Source organism: Nicotiana sylvestris, chromosome 1 (genome assembly GCF_000393655.2).
Source record: "Nicotiana sylvestris chromosome 1, ASM39365v2, whole genome shotgun sequence".
Taxonomy (NCBI): Eukaryota; Viridiplantae; Streptophyta; class Magnoliopsida; order Solanales; family Solanaceae; genus Nicotiana; species Nicotiana sylvestris.
The window spans coordinates 162,092,302-162,109,956 of record NC_091057.1 but is presented as its reverse complement, the minus strand read 5'-3'; the positions used below and the strand labels follow the sequence as shown (position 1 = coordinate 162,109,956).

Here is a 17,655-nt window from a genome sequence, read left to right as displayed (position 1 = left end):
GACCTCATGTCAATTCCTCACAAAGTATACATGTATCATCATTGACTAATTAATTTACCTCCAGCTAAAATGCAAGTTCTACACTGTGGTTCCTTCAGCATACAAATCAAGTACTATGGTTATCATCCACGAATCTAGAGTGCCAGCATACAAATCAAGTTTACCATTGCAACAATTCCATGCCTTAATAATACGCAACATAAATATGTACCACAGAATTCTAGGAGAATGTTCTTTACATACAAAAATAGACACCTAGATGATGATCAAAAGCACCTAATTCCTAAATACATTTAGGTGAAAGCAAAAACGAGAAGAGAGAAAAAAACGAACTTAATAACGAATTTACATCCAAAAGGGCATCCTTATTATTATGGAACAGTTTCCTTGAGGAAAAAGGCAAACTCAGCTAGGTATATAGGGCTCAAAGAGCTTGACACAGGGGTTCGGGTCACACTGCATTATTTCAGCAGCGCGTTCGAACTCTTCCCTCAGTACTCTTATGCTGAACTTGTCTACCACCCTACCAAGATCATGAGAAACCTCAAAAGGATCCTCAATGCATATCAGATGGCGGTCGTTCCCAATCCTCCTAGTCCAGTCTTTGGCTCGCTTGCTGTACATAACGATACAGGAAGAGGAGTAGTAAGCAACCCAAAACAGAACCATTATATGACTAATGCCATTTCATTTTGAAGATCTTCAGAAAACAAATAATCAACAAGACAGTTGTTTAGCTGCAATGACCTACCTCAATATGCTTCCAGTACGAACAGAAATAACATCATTTGCATAATCATGACAATAGGCCCAGTAGTTGAAGAATGCCCACACCAACCGAGCAAGACTTTCCCCATTGTGGGATCCAAAACCACAAAGCTTTTCCACTTTATCAAAGTAAGCACATTCAACGTTGTCAACGGTAACAGAGTAGGTTGGCTGCATTCCCTGATAAGCGAATAGGGGAAATGAAAATGAAAAAAGAATAACTATCTTCATATAAAGTAACACATAGATAGAAGTCCCCTTCCAATTACACATTTGCCTGAATACCACCCTCCCCCCTCCCCTCTAGACTTAAGTTTTTTGGTTTCTCTTATGAGTTAAGAAATATATAGCAGGAATAGATCAAAGACAAGACTAGGGGTGGCAAACGGGCAGGTTATAGGTGATGCCAAAAACGGATTAAAAAAAATCTGACCCGCCATATTTAATACGGATAGAAAATGGGTTAACCAGTAGATAATATGAATATCCATATTATCCATAGCTTCTTGAATATGATCACTTCTGGGAGGATTCCTAGTCTCCCAAATTTGAGGAACCACCAAATTGAGTTTTTGCAAATGTAAAAGTTAAACACATTGATTATCCATTTTTTAAGTGGATAATATGAATCTTATCCATATTTGACCCATTTTAAAAGTTCATTATCCAATTCATTTTTAAGAGGATAATATGGATGGTTAATTATCTTTTTAATCCACTTTGCCACCACTAGACAAGACCTTGATATCCCAACCAGTTTGCAAGCCCGAGAAGTAACACATGTAAAGGGTAAATATTCCAACCCAAAGACATGACACATTATCGTTCCAAATTATCGGAGTTATGACAAATTAATAAATTGATTAACTTTTTTCAAAAGAAATTGATGAACCAAATGAAAGTAAATGAACTACACATAATTTGTAGACAGGAAAAAAAGAAGGAAAACAACATGCATGTTTCATATTACTTTATGGTAAATGTTAAAGCTAATTGCTCATTCTTTTCATTTGCCCATGTGCATAAAACATTTATAGTCCTTTTTTCTCCAGAAGGAATCATTTAAGTTCTTTCTTGATCATACTTTTTAAATCCTACCTTTTAGAATACAGGACAGAATCTTGGTGTCTTTTGCTGAGAGGGTAAATTAACTAGTACAAGATGCTGAGAATTTTAAGGCATGAACAGCCACAGCTCATAAGTTCCAAATGCATCCATGCGGACAATCATACAGGGAAACCAAGAAGAAACAGTTTTGTTCTTCACGGAAAACTATACATGCTTAACTGAAGGAGCACGTGAAGGAAAGAAGAGTCACTGTACATATGACCAGAATAGATTGAGCAAAAGTAATTTGAGCTCAATCAAAGTCAAACAACTATTAATTTGCAGAGTCATTGTCTAGAGGAAAAGATTTACCATCAGAGGCGGAGCTAGTATTCGAAGTTTATGGGTTCGGGATTCTAGTTTTTTAATTTACTGGGTTCCAAGTTAATAACTTGTACATATTCAATGAATTTCATAAAAAAAATACAGAATTTAAACCAAAGTTAGTAGGTTCGACCGAACCCATGACCAACACACTAGCTCCACCCCTGATTACAATTGATGAGGAAAGTCATTCACACTCAACCAAACAACACATAGTTCGCACATCCTTGCAGTGATGGCTTACTGACAAACAGTTCAGGTAGTTTAAAAATCTTACAAGTTTCACATGCAAGGCATATATCATAGCACAGGAGCTAAAGAAAACACACCTGTAGGCATGGAAGGATGGCAGGTCTTCGCTGCTGTAGAAAGTGAATGCACATTAGCACATACCTGGAAGAAGAAAATAAAAGTTAGCCTACTGTACAAGAGAATGAGAGAGGAAAAGAAAATAATTGAGAAAATGTAGGCTTACGCATAGCTAGATAATGTCCCCTGGTAAGTTACATTTACCCCTCTCGACTTAGCCCAGTGTTTGACGATAAATGCCAACTGCCTTAATCGCACATCTATGTGTGCATAATCTCGAAGCAGCTTTGTGTTAACAACAGCCAAAACATTATTCACACATATATCACATGATATCCCAGTTTCTGGATCCATAAGCTTGACTATAGGCACCCTAGCACGCGTTAGCGCCTGTACGGGAACTTAGTTAGAAACCATACTGAGATGTGTGTTACAAGAAGATTAACCAGATAACAAAGCTGAACACGCCCCATAGGGGAAGTGTACCACACAACCTAAGGACCTCATAACAAATCAGAAGCACATAAGATTCTAGATCCACTCTGGATTGAAGTATCGAACATGGCAAGTGGACTTGTCCAGCCCACCAAGGGGAGGCCAGGGACCACCCAACACCCTGTTCTCCACTTGATGAATAGAACCTGCCTCAACCGGGATTAGTCATGGCCTTGATGCGAACTGTCTTGTGGCCCAAAAAATTGGTCGGATCCACATTGAAGTTTTCACATTGACCTCTATATATGGTTGAATTTTCAATTGTTTCGAGAAATGCACTCGTAAATTGAATGGATGATCAAACCACCCAAGCACAACTTTGGTAGCTAGATCTCGGACGAATACACCCAAAAAAAACACCTAAAACCAACACGCAACTCGCAAGCACAAAATTATGCCAGTCTAAGGTTTCAATCTTCCACCCCCAATATTTAGCCAATATTTACATATCCATTAAGTGTCATCGTTCTGAAGTCAAAAGTAATGAGAGTGAAATGATAATAGAATTTAGTCGTAGACTCATAAAAAACATAATTTTAGTTTACAGATTCAAGAAAGTTCTAATTCAGACGATAATTTAAACAACTTATTGAATGAATCGTTCATTATTTTTCACCTATAGATTCAATCAGGCTCAATCCTAAAGCAGTTGCAATTAGCTATATGAATACCGCATATGACTTCTGCCTGTTCATGTATTATGTTTTTGAAATGAAATTAATCATTCTATAAAACTAGAAAATTAAATTTGTCCTTCTATATCCTTCACTCTCCAAGATCTATAGGGCTACAGAGTTTTTTTTTACACAGTCGTGTCCAATTTTCTTTGTTTCTTTTTTTTTTTTTTTTTGAGAGGGCGATTTTCTTTTATTTTCTTCAGTTTGCAATATGCAAAACCATAAATAACTAATTAAATAAAATAAAAAGTAGCCTTGGACAGACCCCCCCTGGCAAATCTTGGATTGGTCCTCCCTCCCCTTTGGCTGAGACCAACCCTAGCGCCCTCCAAACCCCTCTTTAGAGGCCAGTCTGGCATGTGTTGTGCATCATGTATCTGGATAGTGCATAAATGAACATCAGTAGGTGTGTAGCTAAGATTTTTGGAATACCTGCACATCCTGGAGATTGTCTGACTGTAACATGTCAGCCAACTTCAACAATACCTCTGATTTGTCCATATTTGCATCCTCAATTGCAAGGCAAATATCAATATCGCTCTTCGAGAAACCAAAAGAATTGGCACAAGATCCATAAACATAGAGCCGAGCGCCAGGCCATTCCTTGCTAACAATTTTATCCAAAAGTGCTAATAACTGCTTCTGCTTTGCCTTTTCTTCTTCTGGAGGTATTAAGGACTCATATATAGCTAGCAAAGCAGCATTCATCCTATTAATGTCACTCCGACATGCAATCTGTCTTTTCAACATTCTCATCCTCTGACAGAGTATAAATTCTCCTCTCTTATCTGATCGGTAGTCCTGATGAAAGCAGCACAAAAGTGAGTCACTAACACTAAATTTGGCTTCAAGAAGAATATGAGAAAGGGTAGAGATATTAACTGTTCTTTTTAAAAGGGAGAGAGATTAACTGGTTTATTTCGTCTTTATGAGATATTAATGATTTACTTCCAATTGTTTGGCGCAATTGGAAGAAAGTAAAAATATCATGCTTCCTTTTTACCCCTCCACTTTCGCTCCGCTCCTCTTTACCCCAACCAATCATTGCTAAAATCTTTGGAACGTTGTAGCAGAGACACCAATAGAACACAATATGCTAGAGAAGTAGAATACAGTAACACAATTTTATAAAGACTAGTCTTAGGGTATGCGCTTTGCGCGTGTACCCCATATTAATGAGAACAATCTTTTTTTTAAAACAGTCAACATGCATAATATTTAAAAAAAAGTGTTTGAGTTATAAAATAAAAATTCAAGACTAAAAATCATAAAAATGATAAATATTAATCTTGTTTAGGGTTTCATGTCCCCTCTAGTGATTGTTTTCTTCAGTTTGCTCCTGTATTTGTTTCTGATCTTGTTAACTCAGTAAGAACTAAAGAGTGACTGTTATAATTTCTTTCTTTCTTTGTTCTACTGTACTTTAAGTTATTTACTTTACCGAATTATTTTTTAATTTCTCAAGTCGAATGAATGTAAAAAATAAAGAAAAATAATTGACAACTCATTTAGAATAAGCTTTGTCTTTTACTGTCTCAGCCTCTCTTTTTTTTCCCTTCAAATCTGCAATTTAATGCCAAAGAACTCTTATAATATACTATAATCGAATCTATTTTCTTACTTCTTCCACTATCCAAGCTCTTTTTATTTGGAATAAAAATGAACCTTTTTATTCCCAAATCTGTCAAATACCAAAAGATTTAATTTATAATTTGTGTTATTGATAATCTTTCAAGAATTATGATTAAATATATCAAAAATCCAATGGGAAATAGCCATCATGATATCTCATGAAAATAATGAGAACATAATTTCAGTTCAAATGAATGTTACTCACTAGTTTCTTTCCATAATTTTTTTAATTTAACGGATTAACTATCTTTACTCCCTCGAGGTAGGGGTAAGGTCTGCGTACACACTACCCTCCTCAGACCCCACTTGTGGGACTAGGTTATTGTTGTTGCTGTTAACGGATTAACTATATGATAGTTACTAAGTATTTACCGAGCATGTGGAAGTTCTTTATTAAGAGTTATAAAGTCTACTACTTTCAATAAAGCATTTTATTATGCTTGACAGATTCAAAACCAAAAAAATAAGAAGATAAAAAATTAATTACCTCGGTTTTGACGAAGGGAAGGAAAAATAACAATAGGAGTCCAAAATAAGCAGACGCTAATATTTTGGTTACGAATATTTTCGTTCATAAAGATTACAGAAGTAAAACTTTTAATTAATCAAACTTTGACATGATGGAACGAATTATGCTATGTTATATAGTTCAAACAAATACATGTTTTATATAGGTAAAATTTTAATCAATTTTTCAAAGTATTAAATATTGGTATTTTAAACATTAATAAGTAAAATATTATAGTTAATTTTGAAATCCTAAATATTAACAAGTTAATCAAATGACAATTTTGTCATGTAAAATATATTTTAAAGGGCAAAAAAAGGTGAATGATATTTGCTAAAGGCCTTCGTGCTTTTAATTTAGTATAGAAATAAATAGATAACTTAAATTCTTATAAATAATGTGTTTGTGTTATAAAATAAAATAAAAAAATAAGTTCCTAAAAAGGATGAAAATTAATCCCATATCGGTAGCTTAATGTAGGAAGAAATCTTGTCTCATAAAGGTATATTATTGTGGTATGTGAGAATATTTTTTGAAAAATTATTGTTATAGTCAACTATAATTATAATTTATTGTGAGATTATTTTTTGAAAAATTATTGTTATATTCAATTTACTAATATTATAAAAAAAATTGATGATTTAAAGTTTAATATTAGCTCAGCCCAAAATTTAAACAAGGAAATAATTTAATATATAATATTTTAGTTGAACCACATTGAATAAATATTACTGAGATTTGATCAGCAAAATAAATCATATTGAAACTCAGTTTTAGAAAAAATCATGTAGTTGGTGTGATCAGTACTCTCGAAAGAAATTTCAAAAGCTTGACTCTTAACAAGACGGGTTCGAACCGTGGAAACAGTCTCTTGCTAAAATGCAGAGTAAGGTTGCGTACAGTAGACCCTTGTGGTCCGGCCCTTCCCCGGACCCCACGCATAGCGGGAGCTTAGTGCACCGGGCTGCCCTTTCTTCTTTTTTTAACTCTTAACAAGGTAACTTTAATCTTTTTTCTTTTATTTTCTTCACTTCTACAAAGATTAATGATTTCATCTCACAAGAACTATTATTTCTTGATGTATGTTCATGTATATTTGCATATTGTGGAATTTATACATGATTCAATAGTTTTTATTGTTTATGTAATTACATTTTGCATATGTATATGACAGATAATATTTGAATCCAGATCATGTCAATCAACTTCAGCTTTAATAATATTCCCTATTAATCGTAGGCTACAGTAACAATTAAATTTAGGAATATTTATTAAGCACTTTTGATGTGGTGTAAGTTTGACTATAAGAATCACAATTAATTTTAAAATCCTGAGTATTAGGACTTCCTAACCTAGTTCAATAAGGAAATATTTAAGAACCAAATTTTAATTGATTGTAAAATCCTAAATATTAGGGAAGTAGCATAAATTACCTATTTGTCTAATGTGAGAGCTGCTTTTAAAGGGGTAAAAAAGGCGAACGACATTTCGCTAAGGAGCTTCGTGCTTTTAATACAATATAGATATAGATTGTGCAAGAGACATCCAGACAGTCCAATTTACCAGATATTAGGATGGAAAAAGAAAATAATTAGAGACAAGGAAAGTATTCCTTGACTAGCCAAAAAAAAGAGGGAAGTACTTATGATGTTCAATCCACTTTGAAAAGATGCGTGGGTGAAAAAGCTAGATATTTTTTTTCTATAATTTGTCATTTTCTAGCTTTCGACAATACGCTGGTCAGAATTGTCTTCGATAAAGCATATATATTTTGATACATTGACAAATAGGGGTAACATTACCCACAAAGTCAATTTTTCACATCTCAACTGATGTGCTTCATTTCAGATTAAAACTCCACAAGACTAGTATACCAACCATCCTGAAACTCTAATTTATGTCAAGTTAGCTCGACACACTGATTCATGTTGTTAAGGCAATACCACCCAAAATCAATCTGAATTTCCAGGTAAATATTTTTTTGCTCCCAAGGACTTTGATTCAAATTGTGAAAGCAGAAACTGAAGAGGATTTTTAGTAGCATTTAACATACACCTCTATATGCAATGAGTTAGTAACTCAGCTAGTCAGTGCATATGGTTGCTCACAGTCAAGGCTATCAGCCTCGCATATATGTGCTGCGAAAGCCAGATAACATGTCAATTAGTTATACAAAATCCAGTCATTGCATGGGAAGGAAATCAATAAGATGTATTACGACTATAAGAATTACATCACAAATTGTTAGACATTGTACTATAAAAGAAAAGGAGGTACTTGAAACAAATTTTCTTTTACAAATATAAACTGTGAAGAAATAATCTTAAATCCTAATCTGCTGATGAAACTTTTAGCATACATAAGGGCACAAGACCATGCATTGTAAGCTACGAATATTTTCAGTGCATGTATGTATTTCCATTGTATATTAACAATTCAATTTCTTTAAACCACTGTAACACACAAGGAAGGCTAAATAATGACTAAGGAGGCACATTACCAAATCCAGCACATTAAATCTGAATAAATGAGGGTACTAAATACCTTATCACGAGAGCCATGATGTTTCTTTTTATCACTTCTCTCGTTTGATTCATCCTCGAGTCCAAGAGAACTGATAAGCTGTTCTCCCAAATCATCCAATTCACTTTGACCTCGAGCGGAACCTCTACCTAGCTTATCCCTCATCCCACTGCCAGTTTCTTCTCCACTCTCAGCTTCCTCACCTTGTAATTCCAACATAGAATCCTCAACATCAGAAGCCAAAACAGAATGAAGTTTACTTCCTGCCAGTGGGCCAGGCGAGTCCAGCTGACGAAAAATCCCTCGACCATCCGAAACAATTGCATAATTCTTACCATTCCTGGGAAGATACTTACTTTCCCTTTCATTCTCATGATTCAAGCCAATAACCCTATGGTTCGACTCAACGAAATTGCTCTTCTCCTTATCCACATTATGCTCAAAGCCAATGCTCCTCGCTTTGCCCGAAAAACCTGGTGGTGGCACCACCCCTCTTACACTCCCACTCTGAAACTGTCTTCCCCACCCCAAACCCCCACTCTCACCCCCACCTCCACCACTAGTACTATTCTGTTGCTCAAGACCCCTCAAATTTCCCAAACTCTCGTGCTGTTTTCGACCCGAACCAATAACATTGTCAAGCTTACCCTCCACACCATTCAACATCCTAACATTCCCTAATCTTGATTCTTGGTTTTTCTGTGCAAAATTACCAACTTTACCAGCTAAATCACCATTGAGGCGATTATTTAGTATACCCAAATCGCCTCGAATATCTCTACGTAACGAACCAAAGGTCAAATTTTGATCTAGCTCATGAGTTGAATTATAGGGCATAGCATTACCACCGAAAATTCCCAAATTGCCCATGTTTTCCCCTACTGATCCAAATCCAAGTGGGCCACCAGCATGCTGAATTTGACCAAACCCACTTGGGTGGGCAGGAGGAGATGAGAAGATTATCCATACCGGGTATAATAAGCTTATCCTTTCAGTACCCAGTTATGGATAAATATTATCCCCGGTAGAAGATTATCCATACCGGGTATAATAAGCTTATCCTTTCAGTACCCAGTTATGGATAAACATTACCCCCGGTAGAAGATTATCCATACCGGGTATAATAAGCTTATCCTTTCAGTACCCAGTTATGGATAAATATTATCCCCGGTAGAAGATTATCCATACCGGGTATAATAAGCTTATCCTTTCAGTACCCAGTTATGGATAAACATTACCCCCGGTAGAAGATTATCCATACCGGGTATAATAAGCTTATCCTTTCAGTACCCAGTTATGGATAAATATTATCCCCGGTAGAAGATTATCCATACCGGGTATAATAAGCTTATCCTTTCAGTACCCAGTTATGGATAAACATTACCCCCGGTAGAAGATTATCCATACCGGGTATAATAAGCTTATCCTTTCAGTACCCAGTTATGGATAAATATTATCCCCGGTAGAAGATTATCCATACCGGGTATAATAAGCTTATCCTTTCAGTACCCAGTTATGGATAAACATTACCCCCGGTAGAAGATTATCCATACCGGGTATAATAAGCTTATCCTTTCAGTACCCAGTTATGGATAAACATTACCCCCGGTAGAAGATTATCCATATCGGGTATAATAAGCTTATCCTTTCAGTACTCCGTTATGGATAAACATTGCTCTCAGTAGAAGATTATCCATATCTGGTATAGTAGCAGCTTACACAGCAGCTTCCTTTCTTCTATAAATAGAAGAGATTTCAGTTCATTATGTACATCAGTTTGAATTCGAATAATATATCAGTTTCTCTCTATACTTGTCTTTACTTTACAGTCTTTATTTTATAACACGTTATCAGCACGAGACTCTGCCATCTTCGAGCAAATATTTTGAAAGTATCTGAGGTAAGAACTTTCTTTTCCTAAATAATGTCAAATCTTTCTAAACTTGAATTTGTAGCCCTGGATATATCGGGCAAAAGCTACATGTCTTGGGTGCTTGATGCTGAAATTCATCTTGATGCGATGGGTCTGACAAACACCATCAAAGACAAAAATCAGGCATCAAACCATGACCGTGCCAAAGCAATGATATTCCTACGTCATCACCTTGATGATGGCCTGAAAATAGAATATCTTACTGTTAAAGATCCAGTCATACTGTGGAATAATTTGAAAGATAGATATGACCACCTGAAGATGGTCGTTCTTCCACAGGCACGATATGATTGGACTCATCTAAGGCTACAAGATTTTAAATCTATCAGTGAGTATAATTCTGCTATGTTCAGAATTATTTCCCAATTGAAGTTATGTGGTGATAATATTACTGATCATGATATGTTGGAGAAAACTTTCACCACTTTTCATGCCTCGAATATGCTCCTGCAGCAGCAATATCGAGAGATGGGATTTAAAAAGTATTCTGAACTTATCTCACATCTTCTTATAGCCGAGCAACATAATGGGCTATTAATGAAAAATCATGAAAGCCGACCTACTGGTTCTTGTCCATTCCCTGAAGTGAATGAGACGAACTTCCACCAGGCTAAACGTGGAAAAGGTCGTGGCCCCAGTCGTGGTCATGGTCGTGGTCGGGAAAGAAACTCTAATCATGGTAATAATAATGCACCAAAGAACACTCCTCACCACCAGCAGTGGAAAAGGAAGGAACAAAAGCATGAAGCGGTGCAAGCACCAAATGCAGAAAATGCATGCTATAGATGTGGAGAAAAAGGGCACCGGTCACGTACCTGTCGTACGCCAAAGCACCTGGTTGAGCCTTATCAAGCCTCCCTAAAGAAGACAGAGAAAAATGCTGAAGCAAATTTTATTTCTGAAGATAATTTAGACTTCATGCATTTGGATGTAGCTGATTACTTTGCACTCCCAGAAGGAGAAACAAGTCATGTAATCGGTGGTGAATCTGTAGAAATGTAAATATTTTAATTTTTGTTATTTGTAATAGATAGTATGGTTATGTAATTGTTGTACATAAAGAAAAATTATGATTTGATAATGATGTTTACTATAATATATCTTGTTTATGTCATTTTGAAGAATATGGATAACATTATTAGATCAACTTAAACTCTAGCAGAGTTTGCAAGAAATATACAACCACAAGAAGTGGTTATATTTCGTATATCTCATTGTAATTATATTTTGTTAACTACCAGAAGTGGTATATGCCTATGATCACCAGAAGTGATAATTTAGGCTTTCTATGGTTACAATTGAAGATAAGCTACATAAATATTCTCTATATTAAATGCACGCCTCGATTTGCTCCTGAAGTAGTAAATATTTTAAAAGAGGTTGAGGCATCACAATTTGATGTGATTAATGCGCATTCAGATAATTATGTTCGATTTCCTGAAGGATGAGAACTTTTGATAATATTAATCCATTCCCTGAAGTGAATGTGACAATACTAATAAGTCGGGTAAATATGAACGCGCTCTTGATGTGAATACATTACAATTCACCTCCAGAAGAGTTAATATAATTGAGAGAATATATACTCAATATTTCGTATTTTAAATTTGCTCCTGAAGAAGTAACACAATTGAAATTGCCTCCTGAAGTGGAAAAATATTATGAAGAGGAGTTTTCGTGTGCTTAAACAATTGTTTTACATTGTTTATTTGATTGTGATTTTCTCTCATGACACCAGCAGTGTCTGAGCAATATTTGATAGTACAAAATGTATCAACAACTCCTGAAGAGCTAAATGTTTGCCTAAAGAATACATGACACCAGTAGTGCCAGATAAATATTAGATTGTGGATAATAAATGAAGGCTCTCGAAGAGCTTATATACAAATATGTCATTCATATTATATGATTATGGTCAAAACATATGTTGTAGTAAACCTGAAGTTTACTAATACAAATGGCTATCATATTGAGACTACAAATGATTGGAAGATTGATAATCTTCATGTTTCCACAATCATAGGGGGTAAAATAATATGTATGTGAGAAGTTACCCGCCTTATTCTTTAATTTGTACTATATCATGTATCACAGTAAACCAGAAGTTTACTAAAGCAAAAGTTTATGCCATAGTAAACCAGAAGTTTACTAAGAGATAGCACATGACATGATAAACTTGAAGTTTTCATTTGTCATTTTTAAATGAGCTATTTGAGAATTCAGATAAGCATATACTAAAGAACTAGAAGATTCTTCAGGAATTCTCATGTGTTGCTTGTTCTCATAATGAATTGATTATACCAGCTAAAGTTGGGACTAAGACCCCTGATTCTGAAATATATAAAAGGTGAATATGGGCCCGTTCACCTATCATGTGAACCACTTATAGGTGCATATATGAGATGGTTACATGTGTAATTATTGTCAACCTGCAGTTTGGCATTTGGAATTGCTTTTCTCGATTAAGAGCATAATTTTCAGATTATGAAATCAAGACAGTTCATCTTGATAATGCTGGTTTATATCCAAGCTGGTTTAGCATTGAATACCTCCTATTAATGGCTAAACCATTGCTTATGAGAACAAAGCTTCATGTGTTGGTCTAAGATTTTCTAAATTGCATATAGCAGCACTTGTATGCATCAGATCAACAATATATGATAAGTCCTCCCTTCACAATTGGTTTAGGATCAGAAACCAAATATTTTTACTATCTTTTGTTGTGTGGTATATGATTAATTTCTCTACCATAATACACAAAGATATGTTTCCCAAAGATGATTGGGGATATATGTTAGTTTTTCTAACATTTGGGGGATGGAATAAACAGTTGAAAAATATGCTATATGAATCGAATTATCATGATCCTCACTTAGAAGATAATTCAAGTCGAATGCCAGAAGCATTTGCTGATCCAAAATTAAATATCATATTTCAGCTGCAAATGCTCCTATTAAAATTAAAGTCCCTGAAGGATAGAGTTTACTGTACGCATGAAGCGTGGTAGACCAATCGGTTCCAAAGGTAACAATCCTTGAAAAATAGTAGGAGCTAATGATCAAAATGAGGAGGAAATAAGCTCTAGAAGAGCCCACGACATAACATTTCATGAAACTCCCGAAAAAGTTCAGGTACCTGAAAATAAAGAAAGTGATGAGATCTCCACAAGTTATGTCGCTTCGGAACTGACACAAAATGATCGTCGACGATATATTTAATACAATATAGTGCACAATATTGTAAAAGATTGTGAGGATCGGACTAGCAGTCCAGACACTTGAAGATGTCATACCATTTAGATACAAGTCTTAACCTATATGACTTATTTGGCTAAATCTATATGAAGATCCTTGAAGGATTGAAAATGCCCGAAGCATATAATTCAAAGTCTTGAGAAATGTACTCGATCAAATTATAAAGATCTTTGTACGGTTTAAAGCAATCTGTGCGCGTGTGGTATAATCGCCTCAGTAAATATTTGCTGAAAGAAAGTTACATAAATTATGTTATTTGTCCATGTATTTTTATAAAGAAAATGTCATCAAAATTTGTTACACTTGCTGTTTATGTTGGTGACATAAATCTTATTGGAACTCCGGAAGAGCTCCAAGAGGGTCTTAAAAATACTTTTACATGGACAAAGTGTACCCATTAAGTACACCAATGAATATTCAATCACTTGAAGTGAATAAGGATCCGTTCCAACCTCTAGAAGAGGATGAGGAGCTCCTTGGTCCTGAAATACTCTATCTTGGTGTAGATGGTGCACTTATTTATCTTGCTAATGCTAATAAAAGTGGTGACATTGATGTGCAACAAATCTGTTCAAGTGATAATCCAACAGATTTATTCACTAAATCTTTACCAACTTCAACTTTTGAGAAGATGGTATACAAGATTGGAATGCGGAGACTCAAATATTTGAAACAAGGTTTTCATCAGGGGAGTAAAATACGCGATGCACTCCTTTTCCCTTACTAAGGTTTTTTCCCATGGGGTTTTCCTTATAAGGTTTTTAATGAGGCATCTAGCAATGCGTATTACTAAATATGTGTACTCTTTTTCCTTCACTAAGATTTTTTCCCACGTGGTTTTTCCTAGTAAGGTTTTAATGAGACACATTATCTTTTAATGAACATCCAAGGGGGAGTGTTATAAATATATTATATTATGGATGTTCATTTAGTACTCCGTTGTAAATAATCTTCCTGAAGAAGCTTATCCATATGGGACTCCACCGTAAATATGTTTATCTATTTAGTACTCTATTGGAAATAAGCTTCCTGAAGAAGCTTATCACTTCGGTACCCGGTTATGGATAAACATTACCCTAGGTAGAAGATTATCCATACCGGGTATAATAAGCTTATCCATTCAATACTCCGTTATGGATAAACATTGCTCTCAGTAGAAGATTATCCATATCTAGTATAGTAGCAGCTTACGCAACAGCTTACAGTAGCAGCTTACACAGCAACTTGCAGTAGCAGCTTACACAGCAGCTTGCGTAGCAGCTTACACAACAACTTGTAATAGCAGCTTACACATCAGCTTGTAGTAGCAGCTTACACAGCAACTTGCGTAGCAGCTTACACAACAGCTTCCTTTCTTCTATAAATAGAAGAGATTTCAGTTCATTATGTACATTAGTTTGAATTTGAATAATATATCAGTTTCTCTCTATACTTGTCTTTACTTTACAGTCTTTATTTTATAACATTGTAGTATTAGTGGAAAAACAGAAATTCGGTAACCAAAAAAAAAAGGGTAAAAAGAAGAAAAGAAAAGTAAAAACACCAAGAATTTTCTTTTCTTTTCTTTTCAATTTTGATACCTAAAGAAATGTAAAGAATTAAGAGAACTACTATAACAGTAACAATACGTCAATCCAAACTAAATTAGAATTGGCTATTTGAATTTTTTACTTTATATGTGCATTTTTAAATTTAAAAGTGACAGTCAAAAGTTACTTCAGTATTTATAAACGATGATATCTATTGACACGAAATAATTCCTAAGACATATACTATAAATATATGGTATTCAATTTGTTTAAATCATTCATATAAGTCTCTTTTGTTATCTCTAAGGAAAAAGAAGAAAATAATTATTTTTTAAAAGAATACTTTATATGCACATTCACGCCTTAAAATGGAGATTAATAAAGTGTTCTTAGAACATAACTCCACAAGATATATATATATAAGTTTATGTTTAATTTAACTCTCCAAATTTTATTGAAAATAAATTATATTGATGTTTTGACTTTAACACTTCAGCGAATACGAAATAGACTCTTGAACGAATTCAAAAGAAAAACTAGATGGTATAAATATAAGGCAAAATATCTTATCACCCCCCTAAACTTGTCATGAATTATTAGTTACAATCTTAAATTATTTGTGGTCTTAATTGCTCCCTCAACTAGGCCTTTTGAGAGCCATTACCCCTTAGACGCTGATGTGGCAAATTGTGTGAGTGCACTCGCCCGCCATGTGGATTTTTCCTGTATATGTAGCATTTTTTTGAAAAATAAATTATATTTTTACCTTTTTAAGTATGTTACTTAATAAATAATTTTTTTTGAATACAATTTATAATAAAACTTGGATAGAGCTATATTATTTAGGCTAAAGTTTTTTATTTGGCTAAAAATAATAAAGTTTTAGTTAATCTTTTTTTGAATTTAACCTAAAAATAAAGATTTATACAATTGAAATAAATAGTCAATGCATCTAAAAAGTAATAAAAATACATAGTTTGAAATTAATTATTTTAGCTATAATTTTTTATATAGCTCTAAATTATGGTGCTCTAAAAATATACTTTTTTTTATATTTTACTTGAAAAGGTAAAAATACATAGTTGAAATAAATAGTCATTGCATCAAAAGAAGAAATAAAAAGAGTGAACAATTGCAAGAAATAACTTATTATTTCTAACGTACTTATTGCTCTAAAAATTACTTATTGCAGAAATGCAGGGTAAGGCTGCGTATGATAGACCCTTGTGGTCCGGCCCTTCCCCGGACCCCGCGCATAGTGGGAGCTTAGTGCACTGGGCTGCCTTTTTTTTATTGCTCTAAAAATGTATCCATATAGTAAGTTATTTTTTGCAACTATACACTCTTTTTATCTCTTCTTTTGATACAATGACTGTTTATTTCAACTGTGTATTTCTACTTTTTTCAGGTAAAATCTATAAATAAAAATATATTTTTAGAGCACCATAATTTAGAGCTATATAAAAAATTATAGCCAAAATCATTAATTACAAACAATGCATTTTTATAACTTATTAGATGTCTTGACTATTTATTCAATTGTACAAATCTTTATTTTTAGGTCAAATTCAAAAAAGATTAACTAAAGTTTTATTATTTTTAGCCAAATAAAAATATTTAGCCTAAATAATGTAGTTGTATCCAAGTTTTATTATAAATTGTATTCAAAAAAATTATCTAAAAAAGTAACATACTTAAAAAGGTAAAAATATATTTTATTTTTAAAAAAAATGCCACATATACAGAAAAATTCATGTGGCAGGCGAGTGCACCCACACAATTTGTCACATCAGCGTCCAGGGGGTAATGGTCTCTCAAAAGGCCTAGTTGAGGGTGGTAACTAAGACCACGAATAGTTTAAGGTTGTAACTAATAATCCGTGACAAATTTAGGGGGGGGGTGTTGACATCCAATTTTGTCCCTCTTTTCTTCCAAATTGTTTACTTGAGCTTCTAATATCACTAATCATGTAAGAATAGTTATTTTACCATTTTTAGCACAAACTAGACCTAATTATTATTATTATTTACCTAATATCACTATTACTAGTATTATTAATATTACTACTACTATTATTGGAATTAGTACTAGTATTAATACATTATGACTACTGCTAAGTACTATTATTATTATTAGTATTAATATTAATTCGATATTGGTGTTAGTGTTACTATTATTACCACGACTACGATCAATATTTTATTATTAGTATTATTATTTTATCATGAAATTATTACTATTTTTGTCGTTATTGCTATTAGTGTTACAATTTCATTATACTAATACTATTGTTGCTACTACTACTGCTAATTATTATTATTATTATTATTATTATTATTGTTGTTGTTGTTGTTATTATTATTACTACTACGTTTACTTCTATTAATTAATAGTAGTACCGTAAATAATATTATTATTACTTTGCTTTTTTATCAACATCTATTTAATATTATCAACATCTATTTAATATCATACCTACACCTTTGTCCTCTTCCCCACTTTTTCACAAAAAAAAGTCAAAAGATGTTTTCTTTCACCAAGAAATTAAAACGTTCCCCTTCCCTTTCCATCTTTTTCAATCCTTAACTCCTTTTCC

At 33.8% G+C, this 17,655-nt stretch overlaps 1 protein-coding gene across 1 annotated transcript; it reads right to left on the bottom strand.

The window, feature by feature from the left end:
• Positions 1-159: 159 nt before the first annotated feature.
• LOC104245354 (UTP:RNA uridylyltransferase 1) lies at positions 160-9,294 on the bottom strand. Its single transcript, XM_009800945.2, has 6 exons — positions 8,365-9,294; positions 4,113-4,481; positions 2,675-2,898; positions 2,529-2,592; positions 752-948; positions 160-616 (listed from the first exon to the last, which is right to left on the bottom strand). Exons 1-6 carry the CDS (start codon positions 9,211-9,213, stop codon positions 406-408), a joined length of 1,914 nt encoding a protein of 637 aa, XP_009799247.2. The 5' UTR covers positions 9,214-9,294; the 3' UTR covers positions 160-405.
• Between the last annotated feature and the right edge of the window lie 8,361 nt (positions 9,295-17,655).